The 20708-nt window shown below is 38.9% G+C and overlaps 1 protein-coding gene across 5 annotated transcripts in view; it reads left to right on the top strand.

Moving 5' to 3' along the window:
• LOC145456592 (uncharacterized) overlaps positions 1-20708 on the top strand; it is a 65000-nt gene that overhangs the window by 29807 nt on the left and 14485 nt on the right. For 4 of the 5 annotated variants that reach the window (XM_080334727.1, XM_080334726.1, XM_080334729.1 and 1 more), the window contains 6 exons: positions 14370-14513; positions 15707-15880; positions 16407-16550; positions 17777-17938; positions 19069-19251; positions 20391-20522. In XM_080334727.1, coding sequence (XP_080190853.1) covers positions 14370-14513; positions 15707-15880; positions 16407-16550; positions 17777-17938; positions 19069-19251; positions 20391-20522 — 939 coding nt within the window. The remainder of the gene's footprint in view (positions 1-14369; positions 14514-15706; positions 15881-16406; positions 16551-17776; positions 17939-19068; positions 19252-20390; positions 20523-20708) is intronic. The other variant, XM_080334728.1, reaches the window with a different exon arrangement.

The following is a 20708-nucleotide window of genomic DNA, read 5'->3' on the forward strand; positions in this document are numbered from 1 at the left end:
TGACGTCCAATTTCACACATGAAAGTTATGCGAGAGTAGTTAAGTAGATCGGTCGCGAACGGCTAATTTTTGCATGGGGTAGTATAGGCGGGGTGGTGACCTGCCTCAAAACCCGGGGTGATGACCCCACCCTTTTAGACCCCCCTTGTGGTGGTGACCTGCCATTGTTTCTTATGGGCGCGGTGATGACACCACCCTTTCAGGTATAGGCTGCGGCGATGATATACCTTGAAAACTCGTGTTGGTGACCCCACCCTTTCGGTATAGGCTGCGGCGATGACCTGCCATGGAATGTTTGGTAGTGAACTAACGTTGTGGGTATAGGCTGCGGCGATGACCTGCCATGGCTTGTTTGGTAGTGAACTAACGTTGTGGATATAGACCGCGGCGTCTTTTCGCACTGTGCCTATTGATTCGTACGTAACCTGAATAGCACGCCGACTTTCAGATCGGGTTATTCGCACCTTGTATACCGCTGTTTCGCACCTACAGAATAGTCTGCTGTTCACAGTCGCAACAAGAATCACAAGTATACACATTACACATTCATTTATTACTCTGAAATCAAACTCTTCACAAAAGCACGCACAATCGTATCATTCACTTTTTTATCATCACCAAAATTATTCAAGTATTCCTCGGCTGAAAATCCTTGAGCTCTTTTTATCAAGAATGCTATAGCATGATCTCCACACACATCCCGAGTTTTACTCTGTAGCTGTTTCCCAGTCACGGAAAATTCATCCGGCTCCAGGAATTCGATTATCTGAGGTTTTAGTGGTCCGAAACCTAGTGAATCATGAAAATGAGTATCGTCATCTCTGTACACCCAGTGAGACCCAGGCAAACTCGACTCGTCGTAATTAATGGTGATAGCGAATTTTCCGCTAATTGGTTTATTTGGTAACTGGTCTATCGGATAAGTCCCTAGATATAGACTTTGTGTGTCAGGGTGGTTATAGAGAATATCATTAATCTCAGACAGAGCCGGCGTAGACGGTGATTCCAATACCAACAACATGCTAACACTCCAAATAGGTGTGAAATAGTTTGCAAAACCCCGCAATCGCTGACAACATAATGTCTCGGTCATAGCCATCTTTTGCGACTTGGCGCTACAGGCATCGATCGCTCAAGCGTTGAAATTTTCGTAAGCAGTTTGTCACAGAACTTGATTTTACTCGTAAGATTTAATAAGTAACGAATATTAGACCGTCAGTGTCGGTAACTTGAATAACGATAAATTGTCACTTATTTCTGCTCTAACCCTAATCCTTTGTGAAGTGAACGCTTATTCAAAAAGGTGTGAAATAATTTTCAAATCCTACGACCGCTCACAGGGTAATGCTTCAGACATAGTAATCGCTTACAAGGTAATATTTCCGCAATAAGTTTGTCACAGAGACGGTGATTTAAAAAACCAACAATTTGACACTTTCTGGTGGTCGCTATATGTTTGGACACTTCGGAACAGTCGTTGACTTTGTATGATAAGAATCATGAGAATATTCAAGCAATGTGTCAATTTGTCAACTTGAAATGAAACTCACTACACAAACCAAGTTGATTCGTATTTGAATGTGTTGATCCGGTACAACTCTAATCCTTTGAGAAATCCATTTACCGCGATCTGTTGATTCGAACGTACCCTGAATATTACTGACTCCAACTTCAGTCGCGTCGAATTATTCACACATTCCACGCCGCTGTTTCACACCTATAGAATCAATACCAACTAACTAAACAAGAATCAAGAAATCTCAAGTATACACATATAATAATTGTATTTATTTCTGAGAAATCAAACGCCTAACAAAAACACGCAACTTATCATTTGGCCAACTCTAGCATTAGCAAAAAATCTGGGTATTGTTGATTGAAAACCCTTGAGTTCTTATTATCAAAAATGTTATAGTGTGGCGTCGGAATCCATTCGCGAGATGTTCTATAGGTAAATTGAGGTAATCCAAAATGAAATATCTCGACTTTGACATAGTCTAAATTGAAATAGATTGACAAACATGACTACCAACTTTCCCACAGCTCCATTTCAATATTATACGCACATTGATTTGAAAAAAGTAATGATACCTTACAACTCTATTCGCGATCCGGCTTTTCGTTTGTCAAAGCGACATTTTAACATCTTACCATACTCAAAAGAATTATTCACAACATCACCAAGTGTTAAAAATCTAGTTTTCACTTACTTGATTATATCACTGCAACTCACAAATTTGAATTAATTCATTCTGGTTGTATTCGTATGATCGGTCTTTTTTTTTTATTCAATTGTAAAGGTCGTTACTGTTCTGAAGACAAAGTAAGCTATTTACTAATCGACACATATACGACTTGACATAAACATATTATATTTTGAGTATACTTGATTTGAATGTCTGAATAATAACCGAGAAATAATTTATCACAATAAAATCCGTACATTACAGCGTAAAAGATGTTGGAATGTCAGCAACTCTGTACGGTCAACCCGATCAACTCGTCATGATCATTCCTGAAATCGACACAAACACGACCACTGACTTGAGTTAACCACAAAACAGCATCAAGTTTTAAATCCACTTGTAGCTTACGGCTTATTCGAATGCTGGTTATGTTTTGTTGTAATTGAGTGTACGGAAATAGTATTACAGCTCGACATCTTACCATCTTACCATATTCAAAGAGTCAACCACGAAAACATTGCCAAGTAAATCCGTTTGTAACTTACCCAACCAACTCAACAGTATCCTTATGAAAAGTAGACAAGACTACGCGAGTAATCACCACAATCCGAAATCCATAGCAAGTTCAGTTGTATTCATAGTCCGCCAACTCGTATTTTGTTATTCAGCTGTAAAAGTCGTTACTATTCTGTAACCTAAAGTAATTACTACTCGGCGCGCACAACTCGAGATTAACATAATATGTTTGAGTATACGAGGTTTGGAAGTTTGACCAACGTAGTTGAGAATTCATTTCTTACAATCGAACGCAGGCGTTATATTGAAAATTATAATGATGTAAACATAAGGTTCGACACATTGATTTGACATATGAGATTTTGTAATGCTCGACCATGACTTGATTATTAAATTATTTTGAATCGCCTGAAATAATTGTCGTCATCTAACCAGACTACCGAAAGTCGTTGCCATCACAAAACTAGCTAAACCCAACTCCAAAGAAATTTTACTCACTCGACGGATATGAAACAGCGTCGCTTAATCGGTCTATATCGTTTTTCTAAATGCAAATCATATCCACCCAGCAGAAAACAATTTTCACTCGCTTGGTAATGAAACCGAAGTCTCCATTTGATATTTTATTTTTGGTCAAATACTTTGCAATGAACACATTTGAGTGGCTGAGCTTTACATCATCAAGCTGTCATCTGTAAATCAAGATTACATCCAACTTGTAACTGTATCGTTTAACTACCAGGTTGCATCAGTTTGCTATTTTTGTCATTCAGTGACTGCTGAACATACCAAACGATACACATTCACTTACGAAATACTGTGTTGATCGTAATTTCCATCATCGTGATAATCGCAGTACATTTGTTTCGAGTTCATAACAACCGACTACTTCTCTATGACATGACGAATTTTTGAAAAGTTAAGCTTAGAAGATTGGTGCATCTCGCAAAAATAATATACCACTCATATTGATACTGTTACTCCATTGACCGGTATTTTCAAACGAGTCGATTTTCAACCATGCAAAATTTAATACTTGAGTTGTCCCGCTTACTATATTTAAATGTAAACTCACCCGTCTTTCAACAACAAACAGTGATAAAAAAGTACACAAGCAAACACAACAAGTTTTACTTTTGTAGGACACTAATTATTATTCCACGCATCTCATTTCACACTAAGTGTATATGAAAGATATTCATGGTACACGAATATATTCGCTCATGCTACGAACATACGCAATGATTGGTGACGCTTTCACACTATTTCGATTTAGTGTAACAAAAACAACAACAACAATTTTCACTCTCTTGACTTATGAAAACAACAGACGAACCTTCATTCAATATTTTGTTTTTGTCAACTAGTTACTTTTTCATGAGACCCCCACTACTCTTACAAAAGTACGAAAGATATTTACATCACACAAAGTAATCAACTTTACTCGATATTCCCACATTACGAAACTAAAGAATGGTTGGTTTGGCTCTACAAACTGTTTCGTTACCTCAAGACCTTTATTGTCTGAATGGTTGTTCATGTGTCTTAAGAACCGAATAGTTCAACACAGCACTAGTATTAACAGAAACACCAGAGTTGTTTACACAAAAGTTGTATGTGTGCAGTATACAAATATCATGTGTAAGTCCAGCACAATTGTGGTATCCATACGAGTTAAGTTAACACAATTTACGACACCGAGGTCGCCTCATCTTTCGTAAGACAACAAACCAAGGCTTCAGGATATGTCCATGTCATAACAATAAATCAGCTACTCCAACAACAGAGTACATATGTTTTCTAGTACGGTGCTTACATCTTACACACAAATCGACCTACTTTGCTAACGAAAAGTGCTGAGTCATCACATGGTTGTCCTCACAACAATACAACTAAAACATACTATCATACAAAATGGTCGTTATAGTTTGCACACCAACGATACATCGTACAAGTAGCAAGTCTCGAGAATCCAGTTATTCAAAGAAACGTGAAAGTGTTTCTACGCCAAGTCGGTATGTTGACGAAAGCATATATTGTAATATCATGATCGATTTACATTCGTTGGTCACAAAATGTCACTACTCTAAATAATTATTTTTTCACTCAAAGCCTACTTGTCACCATTCGTTTCATCAAGCACGAGTTCAAGAAACCTGCTACGACATGAATTGTTATTTTTATGTTGTGTAAATAGGTAATAATTAATTTTAGTAACACTACATCAACATCATCGAGTTGTGCGAATAGATTTACATGTGGTCTTGTGGTTTTAATCGAAGTATACAGCACGGTCTAATGTAGAGTCATCTCTATTGTACAGCAACTCGATAATCGAAATGCATTAAAATTTAAACAACGATCTTGTTTCGTCGCACCAAAAATATGTTTACTATCGCGATACTCTACACAGGCCGTGTAAATCCTTTTCACACTCGTAATAGTATACCAACAGCTACCGGCGACAACGTTTAACAATACCAACGACACCAAACATACGATACCTACCCAAGTAAAATTACCATTTTCACCTGGAGGTCGGTCGTTACCCGAGTAGAAATACCATTATCCTTTGGAGATTTGTCGTTTACCCAGTGTAACAAACCCCTTTTCCTTTGGTAATCTATTTTTTCTCTGGGTAACAATCCTTTTTCACTTGGAAATATATTTTTTCTCTGGTTAACAAACCTTTTTCACTTGGAAATATATTTTTTCTCTGGTTAACAAACCTTTTTTCACTTGGAAATATATTTTTTCTCTGGGTAACAAACCATTTCACTCGGCGGGTCGTCGTTTACCTGAGTAAAAATATCATTTTCCTTTGGAGATCTGGCGTTTACCCATTGTAACAATACATTTTCACTTGGAAATCTGTCGTTTACCTGAGTACCAATACCGTTTTCACTTGGAAATCTATCTTTCTCTGGGTAACAATATCATTTTCGTTTTGAAAACTGACAACCACACCGGTCAATTTGATATTTTTGTATATTGTTACAACGGACAGCGACAAAATATACACCAACAACGACTCCGACACATTTGTCTAATCAAATATTCACTTGCTCTGATGCATCCCATCAAAATCATTGGTTACTCGCATGCAATAACAATGTGCTGTTGTACATCGACATGTATGTTTTCGGAATTGGTGAATAAAGGGGTTTCCGATATGTCCGTGATGTCCGGGTTCGTGCTTTGGATTTTCCAGAGTCAAAATGTTTGAATAAAACACCTCCTCGACTTTGGTAACTGATTGATACACGGATAATGGTGTTCCGAAAACGGATGAATTTATGTTCCCCATCGCGCTGACAACATCGGGTTACTTGTGAGTTTCCTCGGGTCTGTTTACTATATTGTGTCTTTACTGGTCAATACATGTCGCTCCAGTCAGCTGAAACCGGATCACTAACATGAGAAAGTGTGGGGGCCGGATCCGGATATTCACTCATGACCCAACGACCGATATTCAAGTAAACATGTTTCAGACCGTGTTTTGTCTCCATGAAAAATACCTATGCATACACCATCACATCAAGTACGTCACGATTGTTCACAAGTATTTGCGTAAACGAGGTGTATATACAATGTGTCGATGCACAAACATCATGGGACACAAATTCACGTTCTCAAGTCTCATCATGCGCCGACTCTGTATATTCAATGTGGGCATAGATGACTTGGAGACAGGCAAGCGGTCATATTTGGACGTAACACGGTCTTAGTATGAACCGACCTCCACCCAACTTGTGAAAAATGAATCTCATACGAGTACAGCCTTTTCACGGGTTCACACCTTGATTTTGCAAGATTGTTTGGATTCTCAGGTAGACTTACATCGTGATCCAGACCTCGATATATAGTAAAATCGGGTTGCATAGTTCAATTACTCACTCAATCCCCGCGTATTCTTGGTCATAACCTGGGAACTTTTTCGCCGAGACCGCAGTGTTTCACCTGGTTTTAGGTATTTGGTGATCACCATCGTTATCAATCTTTCAGGCGATGAATATGCCCGATGTTGCTACTCCCACACAACGACTCCAGCTAAACATCGTGAGCAGTGACTGCGGATTGAAATCGTAAACAGGGACTCTGTGTGTGTGTGAATCTCGAGTTCGAATACGATTAGATAATGTAATCCAAGGTGTGTCTCTGTGGGTTGAAGACTGATTTCGTGTTAACCACTCCGCAAGAGGGTGCTGTCTCATAATTCTACATACCGTTATAAAACGTGGTTGGAAACTTTTGGTCTAGTTGATCCAGCTACGTATTGAAACGGTGCACCCACGCAGACCACTGAGAAAACGTTGTCGTTACCTGACTATATCCACGAGTAATTATGGGACTACGCGTAACGTTCCATAGAATCCTCTGGCCCCACACCGTGGTTTTACGACACAGACAAGATGCAGCGGTGGAAATATTGAAAACGAAAAACGATACCTTGGTGACATTTGATTTGGATTTTACACCTGATGAACCATACACTCGATTGGTACATTCGGATGACAACTCTATCGTCGAGGTCAAGGGAAAAGAAATGTACAGATTTGTTGGTGTTGTGGATATTCAGCGAAAATCAGGGTATATGGTTGTGTATGGTTCGCATATTTGACTGAGAATATATCGGTATGCATGATGCACTATCCATTGTATCATGTCGTGTGTCATCTATGCCCACATTGAATGTACAGAGTCGGCGCATGATGAGACTTGAGAACGTGAATTTGTGTCCCATGATGTTTGTGCATCGACACATTGTATATACACCTCGTTTACGCAAATACTTGTGAACAATCGTGACGTACTTGATGTGATGGTGTATGCATAGGTATTTTTCATGGAGACAAAACACGGTCTGAAACATGTTTACTTGAATATCGGTCGTTGGGTCATGAGTGAATATCCGGATCCGGCCCCCACACTTTCTCATGTTAGTGATCCGGTTTCAGCTGACTGGAGCGACATGTATTGACCAGTAAAGACACAATATAGTAAACAGACCCGAGGAAACTCACAAGTAACCCGATGTTGTCAGCGCGATGGGGAACATAAATTCATCCGTTTTCGGAACACCATTATCCGTGTATCAATCAGTTACCAAAGTCGAGGAGGTGTTTTATTCAAACATTTTGACTCTGGAAAATCCAAAGCACGAACCCGGACATCACGGACATATCGGAAACCCCTTTATTCACCAATTCCGAAAACATACATGTCGATGTACAACAGCACATTGTTATTGCATGCGAGTAACCAATGATTTTGATGGGATGCATCAGAGCAAGTGAATATTTGATTAGACAAATGTGTCGGAGTCGTTGTTGGTGTATATTTTGTCGCTGTCCGTTGTAACAATATACAAAAATATCAAATTGACCGGTGTGGTTGTCAGTTTTCAAAACGAAAATGATATTGTTACCCAGAGAAAGATAGATTTCCAAGTGAAAACGGTATTGGTACTCAGGTAAACGACAGATTTCCAAGTGAAAATGTATTGTTACAATGGGTAAACGCCAGATCTCCAAAGGAAAATGATATTTTTACTCAGGTAAACGACGACCCGCCGAGTGAAATGGTTTGTTACCCAGAGAAAAAATATATTTCCAAGTGAAAAAAGGTTTGTTAACCAGAGAAAAAATATATTTCCAAGTGAAAAAGGTTTGTTAACCAGAGAAAAAATATATTTCCAAGTGAAAAAGGATTGTTACCCAGAGAAAAAATAGATTACCAAAGGAAAAGGGGTTTGTTACACTGGGTAAACGACAAATCTCCAAAGGATAATGGTATTTCTACTCGGGTAACGACCGACCTCCAGGTGAAAATGGTAATTTTACTTGGGTAGGTATCGTATGTTTGGTGTCGTTGGTATTGTTAAACGTTGTCGCCGGTAGCTGTTGGTATACTATTACGAGTGTGAAAAGGATTTACACGGCCTGTGTAGAGTATCGCGATAGTAAACATATTTTTGGTGCGACGAAACAAGATCGTTGTTTAAATTTTAATGCATTTCGATTATCGAGTTGCTGTACAATAGAGATGACTCTACATTAGACCGTGCTGTATACTTCGATTAAAACCACAAGACCACATGTAAATCTATTCGCACAACTCGATGATGTTGATGTAGTGTTACTAAAATTAATTATTACCTATTTACACAACATAAAAATAACAATTCATGTCGTAGCAGGTTTCTTGAACTCGTGCTTGATGAAACGAATGGTGACAAGTAGGCTTTGAGTGAAAAAATAATTATTTAGAGTAGTGACATTTTGTGACCAACGAATGTAAATCGATCATGATATTACAATATATGCTTTCGTCAACATACCGACTTGGCGTAGAAACACTTTCACGTTTCTTTGAATAACTGGATTCTCGAGACTTGCTACTTGTACGATGTATCGTTGGTGTGCAAACTATAACGACCATTTTGTATGATAGTATGTTTTAGTTGTATTGTTGTGAGGACAACCATGTGATGACTCAGCACTTTTCGTTAGCAAAGTAGGTCGATTTGTGTGTAAGATGTAAGCACCGTACTAGAAAACATATGTACTCTGTTGTTGGAGTAGCTGATTTATTGTTATGACATGGACATATCCTGAAGCCTTGGTTTGTTGTCTTACGAAAGATGAGGCGACCTCGGTGTCGTAAATTGTGTTAACTTAACTCGTATGGATACCACAATTGTGCTGGACTTACACATGATATTTGTATACTGCACACATACAACTTTTGTGTAAACAACTCTGGTGTTTCTGTTAATACTAGTGCTGTGTTGAACTATTCGGTTCTTAAGACACATGAACAACCATTCAGACAATAAAGGTCTTGAGGTAACGAAACAGTTTGTAGAGCCAAACCAACCATTCTTTAGTTTCGTAATGTGGGAATATCGAGTAAAGTTGATTACTTTGTGTGATGTAAATATCTTTCGTACTTTTGTAAGAGTAGTGGGGGTCTCATGAAAAAGTAACTAGTTGACAAAAACAAAATATTGAATGAAGGTTCGTCTGTTGTTTTCATAAGTCAAGAGAGTGAAAATTGTTGTTGTTGTTTTTGTTACACTAAATCGAAATAGTGTGAAAGCGTCACCAATCATTGCGTATGTTCGTAGCATGAGCGAATATATTCGTGTACCATGAATATCTTTCATATACACTTAGTGTGAAATGAGATGCGTGGAATAATAATTAGTGTCCTACAAAAGTAAAACTTGTTGTGTTTGCTTGTGTACTTTTTTATCACTGTTTGTTGTTGAAAGACGGGTGAGTTTACATTTAAATATAGTAAGCGGGACAACTCAAGTATTAAATTTTGCATGGTTGAAAATCGACTCGTTTGAAAATACCGGTCAATGGAGTAACAGTATCAATATGAGTGGTATATTATTTTTGCGAGATGCACCAATCTTCTAAGCTTAACTTTTCAAAAATTCGTCATGTCATAGAGAAGTAGTCGGTTGTTATGAACTCGAAACAAATGTACTGCGATTATCACGATGATGGAAATTACGATCAACACAGTATTTCGTAAGTGAATGTGTATCGTTTGGTATGTTCAGCAGTCACTGAATGACAAAAATAGCAAACTGATGCAACCTGGTAGTTAAACGATACAGTTACAAGTTGGATGTAATCTTGATTTACAGATGACAGCTTGATGATGTAAAGCTCAGCCACTCAAATGTGTTCATTGCAAAGTATTTGACCAAAAATAAAATATCAAATGGAGACTTCGGTTTCATTACCAAGCGAGTGAAAATTGTTTTCTGCTGGGTGGATATGATTTGCATTTAGAAAAACGATATAGACCGATTAAGCGACGCTGTTTCATATCCGTCGAGTGAGTAAAATTTCTTTGGAGTTGGGTTTAGCTAGTTTTGTGATGGCAACGACTTTCGGTAGTCTGGTTAGATGACGACAATTATTTCAGGCGATTCAAAATAATTTAATAATCAAGTCATGGTCGAGCATTACAAAATCTCATATGTCAAATCAATGTGTCGAACCTTATGTTTACATCATTATAATTTTCAATATAACGCCTGCGTTCGATTGTAAGAAATGAATTCTCAACTACGTTGGTCAAACTTCCAAACCTCGTATACTCAAACATATTATGTTAATCTCGAGTTGTGCGCGCCGAGTAGTAATTACTTTAGGTTACAGAATAGTAACGACTTTTACAGCTGAATAACAAAATACGAGTTGGCGGACTATGAATACAACTGAACTTGCTATGGATTTCGGATTGTGGTGATTACTCGCGTAGTCTTGTCTACTTTTCATAAGGATACTGTTGAGTTGGTTGGGTAAGTTACAAACGGATTTACTTGGCAATGTTTTCGTGGTTGACTCTTTGAATATGGTAAGATGGTAAGATGTCGAGCTGTAATACTATTTCCGTACACTCAATTACAACAAAACATAACCAGCATTCGAATAAGCCGTAAGCTACAAGTGGATTTAAAACTTGATGCTGTTTTGTGGTTAACTCAAGTCAGTGGTCGTGTTTGTGTCGATTTCAGGAATGATCATGACGAGTTGATCGGGTTGACCGTACAGAGTTGCTGACATTCCAACATCTTTTACGCTGTAATGTACGGATTTTATTGTGATAAATTATTTCTCGGTTATTATTCAGACATTCAAATCTCGTATACTCAAAATATAATATGTTTATGTCAAGTCGTATATGTGTCGATTAGTAAATAGCTTACTTTGTCTTCAGAACAGTAACGACCTTTACAATTGAATAAAAAAAAAAAGACCGATCATACGAATACAACCAGAATGAATTAATTCAAATTTGTGAGTTGCAGTGATATAATCAAGTAAGTGAAAACTAGATTTTTAACACTTGGTGATGTTGTGAATAATTCTTTTGAGTATGGTAAGATGTTAAAATGTCGCTTTGACAAACGAAAAGCCGGATCGCGAATAGAGTTGTAAGGTATCATTACTTTTTTCAAATCAATGTGCGTATAATATTGAAATGGAGCTGTGGGAAAGTTGGTAGTCATGTTTGTCAATCTATTTCAATTTAGACTATGTCAAAGTCGAGATATTTCATTTTGGATTACCTCAATTTACCTATAGAACATCTCGCGAATGGATTCCGACGCCACACTATAACATTTTTGATAATAAGAACTCAAGGGTTTTCAATCAACAATACCCAGATTTTTTGCTAATGCTAGAGTTGGCCAAATGATAAGTTGCGTGTTTTTGTTAGGCGTTTGATTTCTCAGAAATAAATACAATTATTATATGTGTATACTTGAGATTTCTTGATTCTTGTTTAGTTAGTTGGTATTGATTCTATAGGTGTGAAACAGCGGCGTGGAATGTGTGAATAATTCGACGCGACTGAAGTTGGAGTCAGTAATATTCAGGGTACGTTCGAATCAACAGATCGCGGTAAATGGATTTCTCAAAGGATTAGAGTTGTACCGGATCAACACATTCAAATACGAATCAACTTGGTTTGTGTAGTGAGTTTCATTTCAAGTTGACAAATTGACACATTGCTTGAATATTCTCATGATTCTTATCATACAAAGTCAACGACTGTTCCGAAGTGTCCAAACATATAGCGACCACCAGAAAGTGTCAAATTGTTGGTTTTTTAAATCACCGTCTCTGTGACAAACTTATTGCGGAAATATTACCTTGTAAGCGATTACTATGTCTGAAGCATTACCCTGTGAGCGGTCGTAGGATTTGAAAATTATTTCACACCTTTTTGAATAAGCGTTCACTTCACAAAGGATTAGGGTTAGAGCAGAAATAAGTGACAATTTATCGTTATTCAAGTTACCGACACTGACGGTCTAATATTCGTTACTTATTAAATCTTACGAGTAAAATCAAGTTCTGTGACAAACTGCTTACGAAAATTTCAACGCTTGAGCGATCGATGCCTGTAGCGCCAAGTCGCAAAAGATGGCTATGACCGAGACATTATGTTGTCAGCGATTGCGGGGTTTTGCAAACTATTTCACACCTATTTGGAGTGTTAGCATGTTGTTGGTATTGGAATCACCGTCTACGCCGGCTCTGTCTGAGATTAATGATATTCTCTATAACCACCCTGACACACAAAGTCTATATCTAGGGACTTATCCGATAGACCAGTTACCAAATAAACCAATTAGCGGAAAATTCGCTATCACCATTAATTACGACGAGTCGAGTTTGCCTGGGTCTCACTGGGTGTACAGAGATGACGATACTCATTTTCATGATTCACTAGGTTTCGGACCACTAAAACCTCAGATAATCGAATTCCTGGAGCCGGATGAATTTTCCGTGACTGGGAAACAGCTACAGAGTAAAACTCGGGATGTGTGTGGAGATCATGCTATAGCATTCTTGATAAAAAGAGCTCAAGGATTTTCAGCCGAGGAATACTTGAATAATTTTGGTGATGATAAAAAAGTGAATGATACGATTGTGCGTGCTTTTGTGAAGAGTTTGATTTCAGAGTAATAAATGAATGTGTAATGTGTATACTTGTGATTCTTGTTGCGACTGTGAACAGCAGACTATTCTGTAGGTGCGAAACAGCGGTATACAAGGTGCGAATAACCCGATCTGAAAGTCGGCGTGCTATTCAGGTTACGTACGAATCAATAGGCACAGTGCGAAAAGACGCCGCGGTCTATATCCACAACGTTAGTTCACTACCAAACAAGCCATGGCAGGTCATCGCCGCAGCCTATACCCACAACGTTAGTTCACTACCAAACATTCCATGGCAGGTCATCGCCGCAGCCTATACCGAAAGGGTGGGGTCACCAACACGAGTTTTCAAGGTATATCATCGCCGCAGCCTATACCTGAAAGGGTGGTGTCATCACCGCGCCCATAAGAAACAATGGCAGGTCACCACCACAAGGGGGGTCTAAAAGGGTGGGGTCATCACCCCGGGTTTTGAGGCAGGTCACCACCCCGCCTATACTACCCCATGCAAAAATTAGCCGTTCGCGACCGATCTACTTAACTACTTGCGAGCCTATCACAAAATTAGATACTTTTTACTTCACATAATACAACGTGTGAAATGTATGTAGTTTTGCCCAAAAAGTTTCAAGTAGAAGTGGTAGTAGCTTAGTCTGAAAACATGACCACTTTAGTATGTAGTATAAGTATACGTTAGTAGTCTAGTATAATAGCCCAAGTCTTAGCGAAAAGAGTGTGTATTTACACCCTTGTACCACCCTTGATATACGGGTGTGAGTATACACACATGGCACCAGAACATAGCTGAGACTTATACCGCAGTACAAATCGAATACAATATCTTAATCCAAATGATACATGCACGTAGGAACGTAGAAATGTATACACGTAGTCAAGTAGGATTTATAACCGCGATATTATTCTGAGTTAGGTTCTGCTTTCGTTTACCACACAACCCCTTTCGGCCGTTTGGATGTGAATACACATTTACACACTCTTTCACTAAGAAGTGGTAGTAGTATAGTCTACAAACGTAACCACTTGAACAAGGAGTTCAAATAGGCAGAACCTATACTTGTGTTCACGAAAAAGGATAAGTACATCCGTACAGACCACATCAGAAAATTTCCAATCGCAACTGCATCCAAGAAATTATAGCTCATTGACATATATATTTCACCTTTGTCAGAGTGGAACGATTGGAGTCCGTGGTCAAAATGTGACGCGACTTGTGGGCCAGCGAACCGCGCCCGGTTGCGATCATGTAAAAGTGAAGGATGTGATGGATCTGGCTTTGAGCGAGACACCTGCAAACTCCAGAGTTGCCCGAAAAGTGAGATATTGTCGGTGATTCCTACTAAGATCTGTTGTCAGGCCGGGTAAGCCATACATCATTGCTTGTAAAACTGGCATCCAACGGTTCCGCGCTATTCGCTAGGTTCTCGAGGATTGCGCGGAAAGGTCAAATGGTAGTGTTGATTCGATAGCCTTACTGGCAGAGCTGGGCAAAATCAAATAGCTGAGTGATACGATTCTATATGGAGTATTAGAAGCCGAGTCGAGTATTCCAGTATCACATTTTATGACGTCATCATAGCAGTATGGATGATTTCGAAAGTTAAAATAAGTACGTTTTAGCGACCATAAATAAAATAATACCAGCTACATACCACATTTACGATAAAGTATTATATTTATTTTCGACCATGTCCATTTCGATGTTTGGAATTTCCATGCCGTATTTGGTGATACGGTTGTTGATATGCATGAACATGCATGCATGTTCTTCTTAACTCCGTACTAGTCGCTAACGATTATACCATGCACTAACGTGTGTCGGCCGAAAATATTCGGGTGTACTTTAGTATGGATATAATGAATATATTTTTCAATGGTATATTGAAGTTCTGTACACCTCAAAGTGTCTGTTCACATGGCCATTGCATTGCGCGTTGTAAAAATGTTACGGACTGATCGTAACAAAACACAGAAATGTCTTTTCTACTAACGTCCGTTACTTTGTGCCACTATATGCTATGTTTTGGATGCTGTGTCACAACCGACCTAGATTTCACGGATTACACGGAAGAAAGATAATATCGAAACTAACATTCTCCTCGGTAATACATCTCTTGATGGAAAAACCGTATAATCTCAATGCTCCAATAAATAGTCTCTCAGACTCTCACGACTCGACTATAACCATTACAATTACGCCCAGCCCTACTAACAGGGCATTCAATTCTTCATCGCCAATGTCTTGTGATGCTCCATAGAGGAAAATAAATGGCCCGTTAACGTTACGTTTCTCGAAATCCAACTTTCTCCCTCGCCACGATATGATTAAATTTAAATCAAACTAATCTGTTTCGAAGAAGATATCCTTTTTCTGTCGCATTCTTAATACTAACTGCGTTTTACCTCAAGCTTATAAGCTGCTCGCGGTTATATTACGACAATTCGAAGACCTTGAGAGCGCATGAGCCAAATGCTAAACACGACTTCATATTACAAATATATCTTCAGAATGCAGTGACATACAACAGATAGATGACGGTACTGTCTTGGGAAAGAAGGCATCTTATTTCAGTGGCGATAAGTTATCCTTCAAATGCAATCCTAATCGCAAATTGGTTGGCTCGACTCACATCAAGTGCACTCCAGAAGGGAAATGGACGTCGGAACCCCCGACTTGCGTGGGTATGTGCGATTGTTTGACCACTCACTCCACCATTAGATACGTGAGCTATTGGTCCATCAAACATTAACATTCGTGTTGCCAACAAGCCTACCAACACATGTAAATTCATTTATTCTTTTCATAATTTACGTTTTTGGATTTATGATATTAGACCGAAATGTATATGTTCTTGATATATAGCGTCCTCTCTTTTCATTGCATCACGATCTTGTAAGTCAATGAATGAATGAATGAATTATTTAATTAATTAATTAATAAATGTCCAAGGGCTGACAATCCTGTACTATGGATTTCTTACCTTGTTTATTCTGCGTTAATTTTTATCAAGCTAGTTGAGAGAAATGGACACCACTAGAATCGATTGTACTAAATAATTTTAGCAGTTGGTAAAGTTGTAGCCTACTTCATAGGACTGTCTTGTCATCACCACGCACGACTTAGGTATATACAGGGGGAAGGTGTGGCAAATTGGCTACAGGGCCACAATGGTACATCGTGTATGATACGAGGTTACTTATTTCATAGAGGAATGGTCTGACTGGCAGACATGGTCGGAATGCACCTTCACATGCGGTGAGGGATCTCAATCTAGAAAACGCCTTTGCAACCTGATTGAATGTGACGGTGACACCAGAGAAGTCAGATCATGTAACACTGAACATTGTCCAGGTATATATAGCCTAGGGTTACCATATTTCAACAACCCAAATTCCGGACACTCTTTAGCGCCCACTAGTGAATTTCAAAATGAGTTATGATGTCACACTAGCAAAGCTTTGCTCATAAACCAGAGGTGGTCACGATACGGTTCAGGAGTATGCGGCTGTGTGTTGTGTAACCGGGATCGAAAGTACATGTTTTTAGCCCCCATACCGCCCAAATAAACAATGATTTTGAGCCCACACTATAGGGTAATCGATGCAACTTCTGGGGGGGGGGGGGTGCTTGCTATATGAATCTGGTTTCTACATACATCTGGTCGTTAAATTATTTGAATGAATTCTGTCAATAATATTGGTCGTTCCATATATTACTATATAGATACTACTCTCCGCCCACATGATCAGAGTTAGCGGTAGTGCTGGTGGAGGATAATGAGTTCGAAAATACAGGGAGCGTAATTGCACATCGTTAAGTCATGTTCATGTCCTACTGATAACATTGTTTATCAGCCTTATGCCGGTGCGCACCACAGAGCTTTATAAACACCCCACATCCAGGGGTTTCCGACCTTTTATGATCGCGACTCCATCTCCAATTTGAAAATGTTCCGTTGCCAAGATCAAAATTTGACGAGCTAATTACTAAAAGAAGTCAGCACCTTTGCCCAGACTTTCTCACGGGCTATTTTGGAAGCTGATTACGTTCAACATAATCACAAACCCCAGAATAAAGGCAAATGACCCCCCCCACGTTTGGAACCACTATCTTTGAATAAAGCATTCAAACGGCCTTAACGATCTCTAGGAATATACCGTTCTCCTGTAATTGAGATTGCAATTAGACTTTTCCCAGTAAATGAAGGTTATTTTTATTTATATTTTATTGCAGTTTTTGCGAGGGTGGTAGTCTCCATATTAAAATCAATAAATATGATAGTAAATCACGCGCGGCGCGAAGAAAAATATCATGCATCAGCATAAATATTCCCAAAAAATATTGTTTTATGCTGATTTACGAAACAATTATGAGCCTACGTCAAGTCTTCAAAATTCCGGACATTTTGCATATTTTAGAAATTCCTCCCGGACGCTAGTTTGAACAGTGATATTCCGGACATGTCCGGGAAATTCCGGACGTATGACAACCCTAATATAGCCGGAATTTTATTTTTATTTTTTATATTGATATAGTAAAACTGTATAGTGGTCTTAATAGCAAAATATATTTTACAGCGTCCTGGACAGAATGGGTTTCGTGGTCAGATTGCACTGTTGACTGCGGAGGCGGTGCCAGAATTAGAACACGCATATGCGAGAGTGAGACCGAAGAAAATGATTGCTCGGGTGATTCCGTTGAAACCGACGTATGTAACGAAAACACGTGTCCAGAAGAAGGTATTCAACTGATCAATCATTTCATATTAAACAATGGCTATAAGTTTTTCGATTTTACCTTTGGATGCTTTTACTGATAAATTATTATTTCATCTTTTGTCCATTAGGCCTACGCGTCTTCCATGCGAGGGCGATAAAGTACCAAATGCCTACGTAGCGCCGTCCAAATATGGCACGATATATATCCGTTTGTTGTTGTTGATATGGTATTCATGTTATTTGGACCAGTGCTCTTCATCCGTTTTTCTGATTGGTGAACCGCCGGAGCTGCATTATTGCAATCATGGCCATTCACACTGGTCACACTGACGCCATAAAGATATGCAGGCTATTTAGATGTGTGTTGTATATAATTGAATACGATATTCGAGAGCGAATCCTCTCGAGGCGAAATTACCGACATCAACTGAAATATCAAGTCGATTCTATATTCTCACCAATATTACCGGTATGTACACACAGATCATAATGATATTTTTCGTAACAATTCAAAAGAGTTGCTGACGAATTTGGATCACATATATAATTCACTTTCCAGTACAAAATATTGTTGCAACACCCATACAAAAGGGCGAAAACGAGTGAAATACACGATGCACCCTTGCTTACAGATATATATATTAGAAGTGGATTGCGGGTATTTTCCGTGTACCACCCGAAAAATGCGTAAAACCGTGGTGCACGTAAACATACACGCTCGGTATATCTCTCCATGAAGATCGGTGCATTTTACTCGTTTTCACCCACTAAAATGTGCCTGAGGGCAAAATCTGGTACCAGAAAGTTTAGGTCCATATTTACATCATATGTACGATATAATGGAAATCTGGTAAATGCACCCATTTCCGGCCATGCATTCTCAGTGTATGACTAATTCGCCATGCCTGATTGATTTTGCGTAATCCATCATTGAAATATCACAAGGTCTAGCTAGGCGGTGAAAAGCCCAATTTTCGACTACGTCATTGTCAACTATGTCGCATTGGATCATTATCATCGAGACGGTGTGGTAGAAAAAATCACATCACGCCCAGCTTTTCATCAGCCCTACAAAAATTTGCATTATGCCTATTGATATATTTTAGTGCCATAATTGACTGACTTCGAAATTAAAGCATCACCTTTAACAGAAATACGCTGCGACGAAACGAAACCACCTCTGAACGGAAAAGTGGTTGTTGTAAAGAACGGAAATAACCGAATCGGAACTATTCTCTCTTTCAAGTGTGATGTTGGATATGCCTTACGGGGGGGAATGCGAATCTTTTGCAAAAAGAACGCCAAGTGGTCACGCACGGCACCGTTCTGCTCAGGTATGCAACAGAGGCATGTGCTATTCATTATTAGTTTTTCATGGTTCATAGAATTTGTATTGACATAACATTCAATCGATTTCTAATTGTCGTCCGTATTTAGGGATTTATTATCGATTCGCCGCGTGATGTAACAAACATTTAAAATGCCGTGTCAGGTCAAATTGTATAGCCCACATATTACCATGACAACATAACGAGGCAAATTTATCAATATTGGTATGGCTTAAAATGGATATCCCGACATGCAGAAGGCCTACCACCCTACTTTTTTACCCAAATATTGTTAGCACATTGTGGCATAGAATATCATAGACTAGTGCTAGTGGTTCCGAACTTTCCAGAGCGCGACCCAATTCAATTCCTGTACACGTCACACGACCCCAGCTTCAAAAATCGAATACATACATTTTAATGTGAGCAGGTTTACAATGTTATTATTATTATTAATAATTTTGAAAATTGGACATTGTGGCGCTTGTCACCTTATCGGTCTAGTGCCACACGACAGAAATGTCGTATTACATGTCGCAAATCGTGCACCTAAAAAACAAAATTTGCTCAAATCAAAGCATTGCTGGCTAGGACGAACTCAACGAGAGGCGAGAGAAGTTCTGGCCGTACGAGAAGGTTATATGTGGTGAACTCAACTTTCAAGTTCAAGCAGAAATCAATCAAATATGCTCGGTGCCAATCGTATTTTGGGCATGCGAGGAGGAAGTGATCCACATTCTCGGGTACGAGGCATAAGTCACACAGGTTTACAATGTAATAGCTTACGAAAATATATTCGGATTTACTAATATCAGTTTTGACATGTGTTACAGATTGTTATACTTCTACTTGTAATTGATCAGAAATTTACGGCGTTGCTTGTATTTCTACTTGGACAAAAACGCTGTATAATTTGATAAGTTGCCATAGTGTCAACCATACGTGTTGAATAAACCGCGCTTCCCTGTCTCAGAGGATAAAGGTATTGGGTTCGGTACTATGATGTATGGTTCTCGTGCTTAAAGTATTCATATCATTTTGTTTTATCAATTTCCCTGACGCTGAGAAGTGAATTTGCATCTTATATGTCTCTTCAGATTTAGCGAAATTGAACTTCAGATTACATCGACAGTTCTATTTTACAGCGAAGAAATGCCCGCGATCAAAAACTCCGACACACGCTTGCGTGAAATCGTGTGTGAGACCGTCACAGTGCGCTGGTATATCAAGGTTTTGCCTTTGCGATGGAGAATGTGGAATGAGCTGTTTTGATTACAGTAAGTCAACACTCAACAGGGTTTAGATCTGATAATACGCGCGGAACTTTTCTGAACTCCGGTTCCAGTATAAGCAGATAAACAGATTGTTAGCCATTGTGTCTGGGTCATGACCAGGCCGTGTTATTTTTGGCATTTCAGGAACCAGATGCCAAAACTGCCAAAAATAAAAATTTGAAAATGCCA

Source organism: Botryllus schlosseri, chromosome 14 (genome assembly GCF_051294905.1).
Source record: "Botryllus schlosseri isolate E-star chromosome 14, Bs_hap1, whole genome shotgun sequence".
NCBI classification, from domain to species: Eukaryota; Metazoa; Chordata; class Ascidiacea; order Stolidobranchia; family Styelidae; genus Botryllus; species Botryllus schlosseri.